At 38.8% G+C, this 18,895-nt stretch overlaps 1 protein-coding gene across 1 annotated transcript in view; it reads right to left on the minus strand.

Moving 5' to 3' along the window:
* Nucleotides 1-18,895, minus strand: part of FAM188B (family with sequence similarity 188, member B) — a 73,651-nt gene that overhangs the window by 50,539 nt on the left and 4,217 nt on the right. Inside the window, exons 4-8 of the mRNA XM_010151006.1 lie at nucleotides 16,795-17,053; nucleotides 15,675-16,093; nucleotides 2,072-2,130; nucleotides 1,630-1,739; nucleotides 419-535 (exon numbers count right to left, since the gene is read on the minus strand). Coding sequence (XP_010149308.1) covers nucleotides 419-535; nucleotides 1,630-1,739; nucleotides 2,072-2,130; nucleotides 15,675-16,093; nucleotides 16,795-17,053 — 964 coding nt within the window. The remainder of the gene's footprint in view (nucleotides 1-418; nucleotides 536-1,629; nucleotides 1,740-2,071; nucleotides 2,131-15,674; nucleotides 16,094-16,794; nucleotides 17,054-18,895) is intronic.

Raw genomic sequence — 18,895 nt, forward strand, 5'->3', positions numbered from 1 at the left:
GCACTGCAGTGAATTCTTGCTATATCCTTCTATTATGATACAGATCAAGCTTCATCTTAAACTTGTTAAACACTGTTTCCACATACCCTTTTTCTCTTAAACCCCACCCTTGATTTATGCCCTTTTATTCTTCTACCACCACGAGCTTTCAGCTGAAGCGGCTTGTCTTCCTCCCTGTGAATAACTAACGCCCTGTCAAGAACACATGCACTTTCTGCAGCTACTTGAAGTTTCCCTCAGAAATATTCCACCTATCTCAAGTCTCCTAACAAGACTTGACAAGGTGACATCATCCAGTGGTAACCAGAACAGTTAAAGAAAGAGTCTTCAGAGGACTTTCTTTTACTGTTGAAAGGCACAGCCGTTGTGAAAGCAGTGTGAGAAGCAAAGACCACTTTAAGGAAGTCATTTATAGTACCTTTTTTTGCACAATGCCGTATTTTAACTGTGGGATGCTATTAAACGTAAAACTCTGGATTTTCCATTCTTCGCTGAAGCAACAAAGACTAGAGCCAAACAAAAGATTTTTTAATTCCTGTAAAAGGAAAGAAAGAAAAAAGTTCTCATTTTAAAACCAAATCCAAAACACACACACATATTCTCGCAGTAATTTGTAGAAAAGAAGGGAGTGTGGAAGGGTAATGACTAACTCGCTATAACCACCCTTTTCTGTTTTATACATACTATAAATAGCAACACTCAAATGAAGAAGAGCAATTTTTTCCTTTTCCTGCAATATTCCTTCAACTCATAATGCTGTGTGTTGCTCAGAAACTGTTTATGCAGATTGCCTGGGGCAGTTTCCCATGAAAGCATTACAGAATATTGCCTTAAATTTAACAGCTAGAAGGGCAACTAATGGTTACATTAGGGAGAAAAGGACCCTCTGACACTGTATAAAGGCAGCTGGTTTTGCCTGTCAGTTGTTGGTATGAGATACGCATTACTCAAATGTTTGACAGCCGTATATCTGATGGCATATCAGCCTGTGCCACATTCAGATCTTGGCCCTGGACAACTGCAACGCACTACCCTTCAGGGATAGGTAAAGTGAAGAAATTGCATACATGCTAAAGTAAAGCTGAGCAAATAAGAACAGACTGCTCAGTGTTTGCATAGTTACTTGGACCTCATTGATCTAGAAATTAAAGAGGAAGATATCCTCATTATCTGATATCCTCTGTTTTTTTTTCTCCCTCTGTCTGAATGGTAAGGAAAATATTAAAAGTATTTATTGGTTCTGTCTCTGCTCAAAATAAGGAAGATGAACAAAGGAGAAACAGCGATAGAATAATAAACTTGTTCTGAACCACTGTCAATTTAAAGGACCAGGGCCATTAATAAAATAATACAAGCTAAAATAATAAAATAATTAAAGCTATTATCTGTGCTTAAAGTGGGCTGATGCAGTCTGTCATGCTCTTCTGGTACTTCCCTGCATTTTGGACAGGCATCCTGGCATTGTTTTTTCACCTGAATACCAAATAAGGAATACTCAGGAATGAATACAGCACATGTTAAACCACACACAAACATGCAACACAGAGCAATCCACTGCAGCTTTGGCTGACTTAACTGAAATAACATTCTCACACATCTATTTGTATTTACCATCATAGCTGATCTTACTTTTGCAAGAGAAATATCAATCGCCTTTGATACTACTTGAAGCATATACAGTGTTGAAAGATCCGGGTTCTTACTAACTTCTCCAGTTGTTTCTTCATCCCCAACATCAACTGAAAGAAAAAAAATCATATCATGTGTTGGATGAAAAAAAAATGCTTCCTCCAGCAGGCCAGGGGGTATCAGTATGACAATTAACAATTTCTTATCATCCATCTTTATAAAAACAAAAATAAAGTTTTGGCCAGAAAGGACAGATACATGAGCCACCCTTTTTCTGGTTACTTCTTAATGATTTCTTTGAACAGTCTTAACCAAATTAATAGCAACTGCAATTACTCTGAATTAACTAAGAGTTACAAAAGGACCGACTCAGATGTACTTGGTTACAGCTGCTCTGAAGAATACAATGGCAGAAGCCAAACTGAAGATTGACATAACTTACCTAATTCTAGAACATCCTTCATCTGGTCTTCTTTATAGCAAGGGGATGCTGGAGACTTCCTATATTAAAATTAATCAAAAAATTAATGACTGATACTTACTTATAATCTGAATCAGAAAAAATCTGTGTGTGTGTATGTGTGTATATATATACACAGAGGGTATGTGTGTATGTGGAGATAATAAAAGATGCAGATAAAAAACATATTCAATGGCTTTCACTTTTAGCTTTCAGAATGTTCTATTTAAGGGAGTTCAGTCTCAGTAACATTTTTGTATAAAGAAATAAACAGTGTTAGAGCAAAAACTTTTTGAATGGAGAAAAGCTGAACTTCAGGAATCACAGAATCACAGAATGGTTTGGGTTGGAAGGGACCTTAAAGACCACCCAGTTCCAACCCCTGTTGATCTTATTGATGCTCAAGGGTTCACCTGCTTTGACTAAGTTGTGCTGTAACATCACCTTCCTGGTGACAACAGCGTTGCTCTATTTGTAGTTTGAAAATCCCTGCCAGCAGGTTAGAGCTGAGAAAGGTGGTTATTCTTCCTCTGCTGTGTTGCAGAAAACATGGCATACTAAATTTTCTCTACATGGATAATTAGTTACACTTGTGCCGCTCCAATAAATGCCATCAAATTCCACAGCAACAACTGGGGTTTAATTTGACTGAAGAACTTCTATTACTTATGATGATGTGCAAAAAAAGATGTATCCTGAGCTGATTTTTGCATTCCAGGTTCTTTTTTTTTCCTTTTTTTTTTTTTTTTTTTTTGGGGGGACTTCCTCTGGACTTGCTCCAACCGGTCTATATCCTTCTGATGTTGTGGGCCCCAGAACAGAGCTGGGTGCAGAACTCTAAGTGGGGTCTGAGGAGAGCAGAGTAGAGGGTGTAATCACCTTCCTTGACTTGTCAGGAAGAGCAGCCAGCACAGAGCAATACACTGCAATTGATTGAGGATTTCAGTCTTGTTTCAACATCAGTTTCCTTTCATTTGTATTTCAATATATGTCAGGTCCTGCAAGTTCATGTATGAGGGCAGATTTTATACTGCCTGCAGCAACTGAGGATGCTCATCTATATGTGACTTCCTCTGAGTTCGAAGATCAGTACATAAAATGAAATTTTCATCCCTGACAGCGATGAGGCTGAGGTTCAAATCAGTCATTGAACTACCTGAAATATCCAGATAATGTGGGAATAGGTGTTAGACTGGCTTCCTTTACATGGTTAAGTTTTCAATCCACTGATAGGTATCAGTTGTTCAACTGGCATTGTGATTTAATTGTATATTACATAAATAACAGGTTAAAAATTCATATAAACAACTACTAAGAGGACTAAGCATTTAAACTTGGCTCTGAAGTCAGAACTTAAAATAGAATGTTAGATTTTTGGAGATGAGATAGGTTTATTTTTCCTGTTGAATTCATACCAAAATGAATTCAGGACCACGGAAAAGTTTCAAATAACTACTGTAAAAAGACAGGTTTGGGTTTTTTCTCGAAAGAGCAATACTGCATCATTGGCCTTTGCTTTGGAAAAAAGGTATTGCACTGACAGTCCTTTCAAAAATAGTATGGAATAATTTCCTCAGCAACTTTCTTTGTATGCATCATATTATAGCAACAACTTCTGTCATGTCACATACTTTCCATTAACTTAATTTCCTTTTTCAGCGTGTGAAAGATGTATAAAAACAGAACACAGACATATCACACTCAGGAATTTTACAGTTTAAAAGCCTTTTGGCACCTTTCTCACTGATAGTCTTTGATACTATAAGAAAATAAACACTTTTCTTTTTCTCTACAAGTTAAGGAATTTATGCAATGAAATGTGGGTGGCCACAGTTCAGAAAAGACAGAATAGAAATGAATAACCCATGTTACTAGGGTCTCAAGTAAAAATAAAAGAGGATACCCAGCAGGTCAATATAAAAAGGAAGACTGAGAGAAAATTCATACAGTGGAATAAATAGTATTGAGCTCTCACTGAATATAATGTGATGTAGAGTTGACTGTGGTATATTTTAAAATACAATCAGATCACTCCTTTGCTTTTTTGTTGAATTTCAGCTGACATTTCTTTCTGCTAGCTACTTGCGAGTATTTTTCTCTCTTCTGGTCAGGGAAATGGTCTCGTTAACAATAAATTTGCCAATAAAATGTTTTTCAGCCAAGTACTCATGTCACTTAACAGCACTTAAACATAACCTCAATCCATATTTTTGTTTTGTCTGAGATTGCAGGCTATTGTCTGTTGTTTCCTAGAGATTAATGTGTTTCTTCCTGGGTCAACCCATTTCAGTCTAGTTTTGCAAAAACAGAGCTCTTAACACCTAAGAATGAAGCATTACAGGTTACAGCATCCTATCTAGCCTCAGCTGCTGCTTCAGAAGGACTTGGGTCTCGTATAGGTACCGTATGAGATCTTCTAGATCACTCCCTACATCAAATTAGCACCCTTGATTCATTGTTGTCCCAAACCCTTCTCCTTGGTAGTGTTTCATCTGAGAAGATCTGTAAATGAAAATAAAGTCAGCTATGGTACACTTCATATATAGCTCACCTGGCAACAATCTCTGTAACATCACTGCATTCTGGAAAGTCTAAAGATTTTGGTTCTACACCCATTCCAGGAAGAACCAAGCCCGGGCCGCAAAGTGCTTTGAATTCTCAAGGCATAGGAAATTCCCATCAAGCTGAGGAAAGTGCTGACATCAAAGACTGATGAAGGGTGTTATCTGGTTAAGTGGGGTATTTTTGCAGGTGTAGGTTCCCTCCTTAAAGGGAATTTGTGTTTCTCAAAACACTGTCAGGGCCTTTATTGCTATTTCCATTTCAGCAGATGGTTATTCTTCCAGGAAAATTTATTGTACACGTAAAACTGTACAGTTAGAATACTTAAGAACGGGGAAGTCATCCATCATGACAGAAAAATGGGACAGGAAGAAAATACATTTCATTATAAACATTCTATACAGTACTTTCTCTAAATATTTGAACATTCTTGATCCTCATGCATTGCTGAAAAATGAATTTACACAGAATAACTGAACTCACAGAGAAAGCACTTCTCAGCACAATAATGCATGCACATTCCACTATTTCCTATTTATACTACCATACACAACAGGTCAAATAAACAAAGGGGCTTGAAAAATAAACACTGATCACCAGTGGCTTTAAGGTAACCGTGTTGGTAAAACTTATTTTCACTGTCTGATTACAACAGCTTTTCTACCAGACATACATCTTTTCTGCACAATAATTTAGTGTCAGAAGGATGCCCATAACTCACAACACAATCCTATGGCCTTGTGCTGTTATGCCATATACAGATATATTTGACATTCTTGGTATAGTGAGTGAGGTCTGGAGACTAGGTAAGAAAAAATTGAGACTCTTAACTATTTGTGAAAGGTTAAACAATGCCATTACCTGTGATGTAGCTTGCCACTGCTTTGGGGCAAAAAATATAAAAACTGAATTGTTAAAAACTATTGTAAAGATGCAAAGGAAATTATCATAATCAATACCAGCCAATGTATTTCTATGGGGAAAAAAAACCTTGTCAAGAAGAGGGAATATACATTTTGCCATGCTTGTAAGTCTGGTTGACAAAGGGAACAGAAGTCATACACTTAATTTCTCCAAACTTCCTTTTTAGTTAAGCACTGTATCCAATTTGATTGGTGCATTAGCAGTATGAAAAAATAATTCATAAACAGAATGACAGATATGAAAAGATAAATGAAAAAAATTATCATTGAAAGAGTAATTTCTAATAAATCTGCTCTTGTCCTGTTGAATTTTAATAACTGTAGTGACAATTCAGGAGAAAACTAAGTTATTGCTGGGAAGGCTTGTATATGAAAGAAAAAAATTATAATCACAGGTTAAGCTACAAGACGGCTTGAGCTGCATGATGAGTTGGGCTCATCTTGACAGAATGCTTCCTCATAGGTGATGAATGAATATTTAACTCCAGCTAAAAACCCTATAATAAAAGCATAGTTCCTTTATTCATACTGTATCTTAAGATTTTTCAGTGCAACACCCCCACAGTGGAATTTTCAAGGAGCACGGTATTACTCGTGTGAACTGCCCGTTACATCCAGCAACTCAAAACAGTTGCCAGCAAAACAATTGAGTATCAGTAAGATAAAGCAGGGAGCTAAAATTCTATTAAATGAAGATGCTTACAAGACAACAGCTAAGAGACACTACCTAAAGCATTGAGGAGGGATCCCAGGCTTCAACACTCAATCAGTTCGCATCAGTGGAGGTGAGTACAACCCTCCATTCTGTACCTGCCCTGTTTGGCTTTGGTCTTCACCTTTTAGGCCATTTATTTTTAAGCATGTGGAATTTTCATGGCCTTACATTTTCTGTCAGAAACCTCAGATTTTTAACAGTCCAAACCACTGTGACCAGAAAGATTTTAGCAAAATAAATTATCTTCCTGAAAGCTAACATCAGATGGTAAATTGGAGGAAGACAAGAGCTTACACTGAGGAGTTGGGTAATTCTCTTTTTATATCTCATTTTATTATAAAAAAAGATGAATACAGATAATAGCCTATTGGTGAGCACATGCAGGACAGAGATTTTACCTCCTGGTAAAGTAATCTTAGGGGGAGTGACACACACGGGACAAAAATTCCTTGTGCTAACTGCAAAAAACTGCTTTTTAAGGAGCAGGTAATTTCTTATGCTGCTTCCTACTATGCTCCCCCCCGATGCTCTACTTAGACACAGTGAAAGGAAATGGTGAAGCTCTACCAGCAAAATAGGACGTATGCTGTCTGTTTGCTGTACATTTGAGAAAATCTGGAGTCCCTCTATGTCTGCATGAGCAAGGCAAATTCTCAATTGACGGAATGCATTTCAGGCAATGAGCTGGACATTTCTAGTTTTACGTCCTTTCCAAAAATAAAGAAATGATACAGAAGCCATTTGCCATTTCCAGTAATTGCAAAGTGCTTCTTCCTATGGAGTGCTGGAAAAATACTAAAAGGGCAAATGGCAGCACACACAGATGTTATGTCGAAGGCTCTGATGCCATAAATCCATTGGCACAAAACAAAAGTCACAATAGTTACTTTTATTTTAGGTTCATTTTTCCGGTCCAAGCATTATGTTATAAAAGGTGTTATGCAACTCCAGATACTTGAAGGTTTTCACTACTGAGTGATTTGGCAACTACAATCTGTCTCTCTTTTTGTGTATGGGCTAGTTAAATCCATATTCCCCAAAGATGACCCTGTTTTGTTTGACAGCCATTCTTCTGATTGCCAACTACAAGAATTAAATAAAGCCTTATTCCCCGGCTGGCAGCTGAGCACACTCCAGAAGGGTTTGGTTAGTCTCTCAGGGAAGGTGCCGACCCCACTATTCTTACTGTGCTTCCTGCCTACAAAGCCACACCGAAGCATTGACGAAAGCTTGAGATGACGCCATGTGCTTCTTCGTGTGGCTTAAGGACAATGCCTGGTGCTATACACAGATCACAAACAGACAAAGATGGAAGGAAACATGCAAAGGTAATTTACTGTTAGGCTGCTCCAACTCTGCATTCCTTTCCACGCTTTTATCTGAAATGTTGCACTCTGACTAAACTCCTATTTCCTAGAAATGCCACCAATGCCCAATACATCCTCTTCCTCTCATAGTGGGAAAAATTTAATGAATTCCTCAGACATTGCTCATACATACTGCATGTCACTGAATATGCTGGCACATACTTAAACCAGTTGGGGTTTTCGGACTGATTCTAGTTTATAACAATACGGCCATCCGAGCTCAGACTTCATTGCACAGAACAGGCTATCAAGGTGATGGTACTTTTAGGAATTGCTCAACATCTCACAGGATCAAAACTTTATTACTTACCAAAGCGCCAGACATTATTTTAGCCAAAGCAATCTCATCTGACACACTAATTCTCTAGATAACAGTGAAATATTATAGCCTACTGGGAAAAAAATACAGAATTCACTACTCCTAGAACACCTATTTTTACACTAAAATGCATAGTAGAAAAGACTGGAGCCTAACATAACTGTTGAGTAAATAATGTACAGTACCTAACTTTGCTGAATTATTTTTCCATTGAGATGGAAATTCAACAGTATTTAAAAAATACAATTAAAACTGAAATGTTGATCAGTATTCTTTATGAAAACTGACATTCATATATTAACCTTCACGAGGAACTGTATTTTCCTGTTTCAGTGACAGTCCACATTTAAAAGAGGGCAGCTGCTTCGGCTCTCTTATTTCTGTCATGAGTTCAGAATCACAGAGTAGCTGAGGTTGGAAGGGTCCTCTGGAGCTCACCTAGACCAACCCTCCGCTCAGAGCAGGTTCAACTAGAGGAAGTTGCTCAGGGCCATGTCCAGTCATGTTTTGAGTATCTCCAAGGATGGAGACACCACAGACGCCCTAAGCAACCTGTTCCAGCATTTTCACCCTCACAGGAAAAAATTCCTCGATGAGGAGCTTATCATCAGTGCAGTCCAGAAACCTCCTGGATTGCTTGTGCTCTGCTTTTTGCTTATGCTGACAGAGGGAATGTCAAATCCTGCTCTGGCCTTGCTCAGTAACTCATGGCCAATATTCTCTGCCAATGTCCTAACGTAAATCAGCACAGTTTGTGGCCAGGAATGATGCAGGATAAATATGTGTGGGTATCTTGGCAGTTTTAGGCATTCGATCACATGTAACTGACAGGTATAGACTTGGTCCTCACATAGAAAATAATCTTGTTCATTCCTGTGAATAACAGAAAGCATGAATATTAATCCTTTAAGGACCATAACACTTTCAAAATATTATTTTCAAGGTCTGAGATACCTAAAAGAATATAAAAAGCCTGCATATACTTTTTAAGGAGTTAACGGTTATCTTTTAAGATGATTAGTATTTTGTTTTCCTCTAAAGATCTCTCAGATCCATAAAAGTGAATTTTCAGGGATATATGAAAGTAAAAATGCAGGAATTTACAGTAACACAATGGGTTCGGTTCACCTGTACTGGTCCCCACTCAGGATGAAGAAAACTATAGGTTATTCAGAAAGCAAAGTAAAGCCATTCACCCCTTTCCAGTCTTACATAGAAATGCAGGGAGTTGAAGGAAGGTACCTTTTCCATAGGAACACATATTGCCTTACCAAAGATTAGAGACACTTATTAATTAGGCCATTTTTGAGGAAAACACACTAAAATACTGAGGAGACACTTTGCATTCAATGTGCTTGAAACTGAAAGTAAGAAGGCTTATGCCTGTGATAAACTGCAGTGACAAGTGTGCTAATGTGATTTTATAACACTGAGAATCGTGCCATGAGCAGCAGGTGACAGTTCTTACCCCGTATTAGTGAGAGTCACAGTGCGACAAAGGTAGAGCAGTCCTTAAATACACGGAAGAAAAATAAAACAAATCAAGAAAACCTAAACAGAAAAACAGGAGCAAAATTTCAGAGCAGGAAAGATAAAAACACAAGCAGACGATATCAGCTTTAGACAAAAAATGCCTAAAGGCATACGAAAGAAATTTACAAGTTTTTTAACTGAGGTGAATACGTAGCAAGGAATCGAAAGATCAATCAAAAATCAACTTCAGCTATGGATAATACGGTAGAAAAAAACAAATGCAAGGTGAATATAAGGGAAAAATCCCTATGACTAAGGACTGCTAGACACTGGAATATACTCTCAGGGGAGAAGTGTCACTTGAGTCATTTAAGACCAGACTAGACTAAATCCTGGAAAAAGTATGACAGCAAATATATATATATATACACACTAATGAATAATCTGCCATAGAAACAAATGACCTTAAAAGGTCTTTTCCATCTGTAATTTCTAAAATTCTATGAAATATGAGTAATGTTCCACTAAGGAACTTGGTTTCTATTGCAATTCACTAACCCTACCCTATTTGTGTTAGAATGCAGGGCACTGCTACAAAAAGGCTTATTACCAAATAATGAGTGATATTTTGGGAACCACTAAAGAGTGCCCAGCTAAGGCAAACTCAGTTGAGAGACTGCTGCAGGAAGAGAAATTCTGGCTCTGAACTCACTGGAACTTACTTTTTTGGTGGTGGGGATGAAATGCATCAAAGACACTTAGGTTTTGGTTGGAAAAGGCATCTGAAGCCAAGGTACACAGTCATAAAACAGTTCCTACTATGTAAAATATCCATCTGTACTGGCAGACTTCTGAAAGGAAACCACTAGCTCACATTCAGTTTGAAGCCAAGACTGATGGCAAGGCAAAGGAGGGTATGGCAGACGCAATTAGAAGAACCGGATAAGTAGGATGATTGCTCACAATGAGAGGATGAGTGGAGAATCAATTAATCTTCCTCACTCCTGAAACTGTATTACAGATCTCTGCCTTTGGACAATGGGATCCACTGCTGTACCCTTTTGCTTACTAATGGCAGGAGGAAAACTTGTTAGGATATAATGATATTCCCATTTCTTTTTGCTTTTCTGATAACCATTCCCTTTCAGTTTCTATGAAATTGGCAAGATATCCTTAACTTCAGGTCCTGACTGCTAAGTCCTTTTGTTCCCTTAGGTGTTTCATTCCAGTTTTACACTTTTTTTCCTCTTTCATTGCTCTGCTTCTAGTTTCTATGCTATTTTTCCTGGAACTGGGGGAGGGAGGATGGTTAGCTTTATACAGGAAAAGTAGGAATTCAAACATCACAATATATTCTTCTTTTAATATATTATTCTACTGGAAGTGAAACTGAGGTCTACAGATAGTATTTGCCCGTCTAACTCAGCATAAGGTGGTTCCACTATGCTGCAGTACTGCGCAGTCACAATGCAGCTGGCTAGCTCAGATTTATTCATTTAGAAACTATGCAGCTGAGAACTGGAGGGTTTCCACATCACTACTACACCTTCCACTGATAGAATTAAGGGACATGGAAAATTTGGAGAGCACTTCAACTTCAGAGGTTGCACAAGCCACAACTGTAGTATGTTGCTGATACTACCTCTGCAGCTGAGACAGATGAGCTATTTCTCAACTGCTGTGAAGTGATTTTACTTGCCTTTCCCCAATTTTGTTTGATCAGGCCATGAAATACGGGGAAATCTTGAACTTTTAACACCATTTAGCCTTCCCAGATAACTCATTATTCTCCACGGGTTTTCTGGAAAAGCAATAGAAAGATTTTAATCCAATCTCAGGCATCAACTTCAACAGCTATTTATTTCTTTACAGTTCCCAAAGATCATGAATTCCATTCCACTACAGAGGCTCATTCTTCATGCTGTGTGCTCAGTTTAGTGATAAATACTTCCTTCTTGTAGGGGATTCAGCATTACGGAGAATCACAGAATGGTTGAGGATGGAAAGGACCTCTGCAGGTCATCTGGTCCAACCTCCCTCCTCAAGGGAGGGCTGACCCCATCTCAAGATATTAAAGGTGGCAGAGAACCTTTCCTCACTGCCATTCAAAGCTCTGCCCATGTTAAAAGACTCGGCAAAGTCTTTAATAGTTTGTTACCTTTGATCTGAATATGTTCCTTCAACTTCATCTCTCCCAGTGCCTGTGGAACTTGCAGCATTTTAACAAAATCATAACTACAGATATAGCAACTTTAAGGTTTGAATCTTGGATCGTTAACATGAAGTTTATATTTTTAAATATAGTAAGAAAACTCATCAATGCTCTACCTTTACATGATGAAGTCACATAGTAAAGTATCACAACCTGATTCTGCTGCCTGATTTCTCTGTCAAAGCAAACCTTTACCTTTCCTTATTTACTTCATATATTCACGGTTGTGCTACTATTACATAGGTTAGGCAGAAAAGAAGAAATGTACTGTGACTACTGAAGCATTATATCTAAACTATTAAAAGCTAAAGCCATGCAATATGAAAAGTCAGACATCCAACTCATGAGAAAATTAAGTTTAAAACTCAGATTGAAATACTGTCCTCATAATAAACTCCTGTACCTACGGCTTCCAGGAACCAGTATGGTTACCAATACCGACACCACAACTTCTACACTACAATAAACAAAACCATCAGAGGGTGGTGGTAAATAGCTCCTTTTCAAACTGGCAACCTGTCACAACTGGGAACCCCCAGGGATCAATACTGGGCCCAACACTGTTTAATATCTTCATAAGTGATCTGGATGATGGGATCAAGTGTACCCTGATAAGTTTGCTGGTGATATCAAACTGAGGGGGGAAGTGGACACTTCGGACGGCAGAGCCACCCTGCAGTAAGACTTCAATAGGCTGCAAAGGTGGGCTAATAAGAACCTTATGAAGTTCAAAGACAAATGTAAGGTCTTGTACCTGGAAAAATATAATCCAGCAGTGCAGCACAGGCTGGGATCTACCCAGCTGGGGAGCAGCGCTGTCTCCGGGGTCCTGATACACAAGAAGCTGAAGATGAGTGAAAAATGTGCTGCTGCAGCAAAGAAAGTCAACAAGATGCTGGGTTGCATCAGAAAGAGCATCACCAACAAAGATAAAGAAGTCATTATCCCACCCAGTGTTTATCAGGCCACACCTGCAATACTGTGCTCAGTTTTGGTCGCTGCTGTACAAAAAAGATGTGGACAGGCTGGAGAGGATCCAGAGAAGGGCCACAAAGATGATCCAAGGACTGGGAAGCCTGCTGTATGATGAAAGGCTGAGAGAACTGGGTTTGTTCAGCCTTGAGAAAAGAAGGCTTAGGGGAGAGCTTACCACCATGTTCCAGTATTTAAAGGGTAACTACAAAGAAGATGGAGAGTCCCTTTTCATAAGGGGCACATGGAAAACACGAGGGGTAACGGATAAGTTACTGCTGGGGAGATTCTGATTGGACACAAAAGGAACATTTTTCACCATGAGAAGAACCAGCCATTGGAATAATCTCCCCAGGAAGTGATGGATTCCCCAACATCAGACGCTTTTAAGATTCAGCTGGACAGCATGCTCAGCCATCCCATCTAGACCATAACTTAGCCAAGAAAGGTTGGACCATATGATCCTTGAGGTCCCTTCCAACCTGGTATTCTGTGACTCTATGATTCTGTGAACTGAGAAATTAAGTTAGTTGCTGTTTGCTTACATCTGAGGATACATCAAGATCTGCTGCCACCTGTATATTGCTTTTATTCTGGATTAATTAAAAATAAGGAAATTCTAATAAAAAGGCTTGTAGATTGCCTTCACTATTACCTCTGAGTAGGTATGTAAACTACAGCATATTACACTTCCTTATGGAATGACTCCTAGTGGAAAAGAATACAGTCATGACAGAGCGAGCTACCATTGACCAACAGAACCAAAATTTCTGTTGCCCCTGTAATACAAGGAAGAAAGTAATCTTGTTCTAATTCTCTGCAATCACTAATCACCATTCTCCCTTTACTGGGGAAGAATTCGGACATCATATTGCCAGGTCCTATGTAGATAAATGAAGACACCGGTGAACAAATTGTTCTTCATCTCTATCTTTCTGTGATTAAAGGAATGTGGTACACTTGTTATGTAATGACAATATGTCCATAAGGGGATCAACATTGGGTCCAAAGTATACTGAAAAAGTAACAAGCAGTTTTCTATTAAGTCAACATTTTATTACAGTTATGTGCAATTAGGTAATTGCAGTTAAGCACTGGCCTTTTAAACCATCACTAGAGTCACCTGAATTTGAAAGCAGATGCTCTCAGCAATTCAAGAAACAAGCAAAGACTACATCTGTATCCTTAGTCTCTATTTGATTCACTAACTTGATTCCATCTTCCTAAAAAGAAACAAGGAATTGCAGCAATAGCAATGCAAATAAATGAATTTGCCTTTTTTTTTTTTCCCCTATCTGTGGTAGGTGTGTTGGTCTGTCATTTCAGAAAACTTAGTGCTCACTCTTGAATTACACAGCCCACTTTGCAGGTAAGCATTTAATTTACACCATCACAGAAATCCAAATGACTCCTCACTGTCAAGTTAGCAAAATGGTATCTATTTGAACAAAGATGGGACCTCCGAGTCTTAAAGAGGAGAAACTTTTGTGTGAAATATGGTATTCACATGTTTAACCATGTTGATATTATAAGACTGAAATATCAGGTCACAAATATGGCTACTCTCACCCACTTCATGAAGTAGCTAAGAATTAGATAGTTAATGAAATAAAAAGCACAATCATTTAATTCATTAAAATGTGAGATTCAAAATGCTGTGGATCTGCATTTCCCCGGGATGTTTTCACAGCTAGGTATTTCTGCCCCTTCAGTTTGTAAGCATTTATTTGCTAACATCCAGCTTGTCTTTTAAGGCATGGCAGTGGTTTTGCTTCATTTTTTTTCTCTTGTGTAGACAATGGATGCCTGCAGCGTGTATGCAACAATAGTATTTTTTTGCATATGAAAATGCACAGCAAATGGAAGGAAAAATAAGTTTCCATGTCTTCAGTTTTCTATGGGAAACAAAACCAGAATTGCAGATGCCTGTGAATTAACGAGCTGTGGTTAATCCTATATAGATTTGCAGCTACTCATCTAAATACTTTTGTCAGAAGCATCAGGTAGCAGTAAGAGAGAATGGAAGAGGATCCAGACAAATATCCACTCCTGCATTGTAATTTTCTATGCTTCAAAATGCTCAAGACTACGGTCAGATGCTGAAAGGCTCTCCAACACTGCAAGATCTGCCCAGAGTCTTGCAAGAGCCTGGTCTTAGATCGTAACGGTCGATGTTTATTTGGAGTCTCGCTTCCACTCTCTGTTATTTCCACTTAACTTCAGGAGTATCAGCAGTCCTGCTGATTTCAGTGAGAGTTTTCAGGAGCTCAGAGCGCAGAATGAATTGAAATGCTCCACCAGCTCTAACTCAATTAGCTGGCAGGCACGACCCCGTTTTGGCTTTGGAAACAGACTACAAGGACTCTGCTTAGGACACAGCTCCCTCTTCTGTCTTGCTGAAACCAAAGCAGTCCTGAAGGAGGGAAACTACAACAAGGGAGCTCAGTACCAGAGTACTTCCCACAAAACGGTGCACTGGGGCAGTCCCCTTTCAGACCAGCTTCTCCTTTTCTGCCCACTCCACAATTACTGCATAAGGTTAGGAAGTGGCAGCACAGCCAACCACAGCTGAGTGAAGTCAGTGAAGTCAGTCTTCCCAAAGAACTTCACCCAGTCCAATACACTTTAACACTCAGAAATAATGTACTATATATTAATTGATTATCAAATACCAGGAATACACTTACTCTTAACAACTTTGCTGGGAAGATGTCAAAAGCCCACTGAACATGTATTTTCTACATCAATTAATGTTGAGCTTGAAGCAATAATACATAATAATAATAAACCACCCTGAAAAGGAAAGGATGAAGTGATGGCTTAGCTCTAAAAAGAAACAAGAGTTGTATGGAGTCAGACCCCGCTGCCTCTGCTTCCAGAGTGAACTTGAGCGGTTTGGGATGTCAAAAGTGAGGAAGTTAAACCTTAAAACTTCTCTGCCTTTCAGTACCTTCACCTCTTCCAGCTACTTCCCCTCAACGTATCTCAGTCACTCCCAGTCTGCCACTAGATTTCAGTTAATATGCTTACAAATACTCTTACCTGTGGCCTGACAACCAACTCTCATTCTTCTTGATGGATCTTTCTCTCTTCTCTCTTCCAGCCCCTGAATGTTTATGAGGGGCACTCACTTTACAGGTTTTTTCGTTGCTGTCTGTACCAAAGCTTGGAACTGACCTTCTTTCTTCTGTCTTAGCCCTCTCTCTTTCACACAGCAGTTTTGCAAGAGCGTCATCTGTATCTCTGGCAATGTTTCTTAGCTTTTCAGAGCCTGAACTTGTGTGTGAGCTTGACATAGTCTTTGATGCAAACTCCAAATTCACTTGTGTTGAAGATCCTTTACTTTCTTGAAAATCAGTACTTGGGACACTCGTGTCATTTTCGTCATGCTCTTCACCCTTGAACTGTGTTGTGCTGCTTATGCTAGTGGATCGTTTTGAAAGCCTCCTTTTTTGCACATCCTAGAAGTAAGTGCCATTAAAGCCATAGATTAAAATTTGAGCATCTTTAAATAGACGTAAAGCAAAGAAAAGGTCTATCACTAATTTCTGGGCTAAGCAATTACTTCAGTATTGGAAATCAGGTTAAATAGTAAATTTGATTTTTTTTTTTAAATTATAATAAATAAACAAAGACATATATTTTCACTTAAATTTTAAAGAGAGTTAAAGATGCTGTATACTTTTAAAAACTGCTTTCTTTTACCCAAGATCATCAGTAAAACACCTCCTAAAAGCTTACTTTTGGGGTTGTATGCTGCTCAGAGGAAACCAAGTCATATAAAACGTTTCACTGGAAAGACACTAAGAAATCTCTGAAAGCCATAAATACTTCTAAGATTAAAAAAAGCAATTTTCCTAGGAAAATTAAAAATCCCATCTGTCAAAAGAGAGAGATATCAGGCGTGGAAAAGATTTCTGAGGAAATTCTGTAACCTAAGATGCCGGGGGTAGTTGCGTGGTAGTGGTTACATCTAGAACAGTTTGAATTTCTGAATTAACCAGAACCTAACTTTCCTAACTTACCACATATTTTCAGATTGCAGATTTAATGGATTAGCATGCAGAAGTAATTTTAATATTATTTGCAAATGACTTCATTGCAGAAGGTTAGATATAAAATCCATGGCCTAGCCAAATATTTTGCAAGTGCTGGAAATCACCTCTGGTGAACTTGCTACTGGTCCAGCCATCATTCCTCTGACAATGAGACCAGACCTGGGCCTTGGCTTGTCCTTCAATGTGGATTTCAGCTCCTCAGAAATCGTTGCTGCTTTTAAATCTTCTCGACTATCTTTTAACTTCTTATCCCCATCTGAAGGGAAGTGGCTGTTGTGTATTGTCCCTGTGTGGCATTTTTCACTTTTGTGCTGATGTTTTCTGGATGGAAAGATTTTATCTAGTGGATTCTCGACATCATATCTACAAGGAAGAAAAAAGCAAAACTTCAAACAGCAAAATAATGCACAATGAAATAAATTAAAACACCTATGTGGCTACTAAAAGCACTGCTATCAAATTAAGTTACTTATTACCTAGCAGTGGTACTCAAATACAATCACTTTTCACTTAAACAATCATATGTAGGTCTTCAGGACACTGCAGTATCATTACTATGTGCATAATTGGTTATAATACGTGTAACACTTTGCTTTAATCTTATGCTTACTTATTTTGATAAGTACCATCACAGAATGCAAACTATATATGTCTCATGCCAGACAGGCCCTAAGTTACAACCAGCAATTCCCATTCTTTCTCCATCTGCTTGGTTGGCAGCCTGAAATTTTGTTAACACTTTTGCTAACATCCTTTGTTATCATGTAACTTAGACTGACTCTTCTGACCCCTTTCACTCCTTGTTCAAATGTCGAACATCTATTTTAGTTCAAAAAGAAAGTTACTTTTGTATTTGGGCTCTTCCTTGATAACAGGTTGCTACACTGCTGTTACTGGACCTCTTCCATATTCTTCAGCCTGTCCTCCAGGTAGCAACACGAGGTGTCGTTGACTGATTGCATCTGTTTTCCTATACATATGTAAAGCTATAAACAAGCTTTTCTGAAATGCAAGTGAGATTCACCTGGATCTGTGACTGCATTTGTACAACAGTCTAAGCATTTCTTTGCTTAGAAGATCTTTTAACAAATCATGTTCTTACTACCAAAAAAACACCAGTTGTCATTTGAGCCTGTAAGAAATAATGACAAGCCTGATTTCCTTCATCAGGATCTGTTTCACTGCCTGCATAATATTAGATCACTGTTAGATGGAAGTTCTTTTACTGCATTGTTTCCACTTCACTGAGACCTCTTCTGTGTCAGCTGATAAAATGAACTAGCCTTCGTTATGGTAACTGTCCTTAAACTTGATTTTCACTCCAGGATGTTTTTCTCCATCCTATTTCATAGTAATGCAATTCCGTGAGGTTAAGCACCTTGTACCACAAAAACATTCCTTTTATTTAACCTGTTAAAAATTGGTTTTTGAAGCAGTATGTCTCGTGTTGTGAAGACACACTGCATACATAAACTGAAGGGAGCGTGATGAGTCCCTGGGAGCATTAGGAAATCTGAGGACTGTTACTCCTGACCTAGGACCACATAACCCCTCATTGCCAAAGGACACAATGTGTCAGCTTAGAGACTGTTTTAGCAGTTACAGACATTAAAAAAAAAATTCAAGAGGTAAGTGAAGACTCTTTAATAAGGAACAGATGAAGACTACCTGTCTAATTATACTCTCCACTCCTGAAAGCATTGTTAAAAATTATCCAGATCGTTAAAATCAAGAATAATTTCAGGCACTGGCTGGTTAACCTGGTAATGCCTGATTTTTCCTTGTCTGGAGGGGATGGAAATGGCTAGGAGGATCAGAGAGCAGCGTTTCGCCATGGTGTTTGCCTCACAGGTTCATTTTGTGGGCTGAAATAGGACGTGGCTGAACCAAACTGGCAACTTGCCCACGACAGTCCTTATCACAGCAGCCTTGCACCCTCTTCCTGCGTCCGTGCTGCGGAAACGCGTACGGACTGCCTGGCTGGGACAAGACCTGATCCAAGGGAAACATGAAGCCACAGAGCCAAGAGGGCCTACCCGTGTGCAAGGGTCAGATTCTCAGCTGGTTTTGAGAGAAAAATCACCTACAAATACTGATTGGTACCAGGATAGCGACCCAAAATCCACATTCCCCTGTCATACCCAGTCGAACCATTTTTCCTTCCCTGCACCTCCAGCCAACTTCAGGCACCCGCACCCCAGGAAG

The sequence above is a fragment of the Eurypyga helias genome, unplaced genomic scaffold, assembly GCF_000690775.1.
Source record: "Eurypyga helias isolate BGI_N326 unplaced genomic scaffold, ASM69077v1 scaffold9944, whole genome shotgun sequence".
NCBI classification, from domain to species: Eukaryota; Metazoa; Chordata; class Aves; order Eurypygiformes; family Eurypygidae; genus Eurypyga; species Eurypyga helias.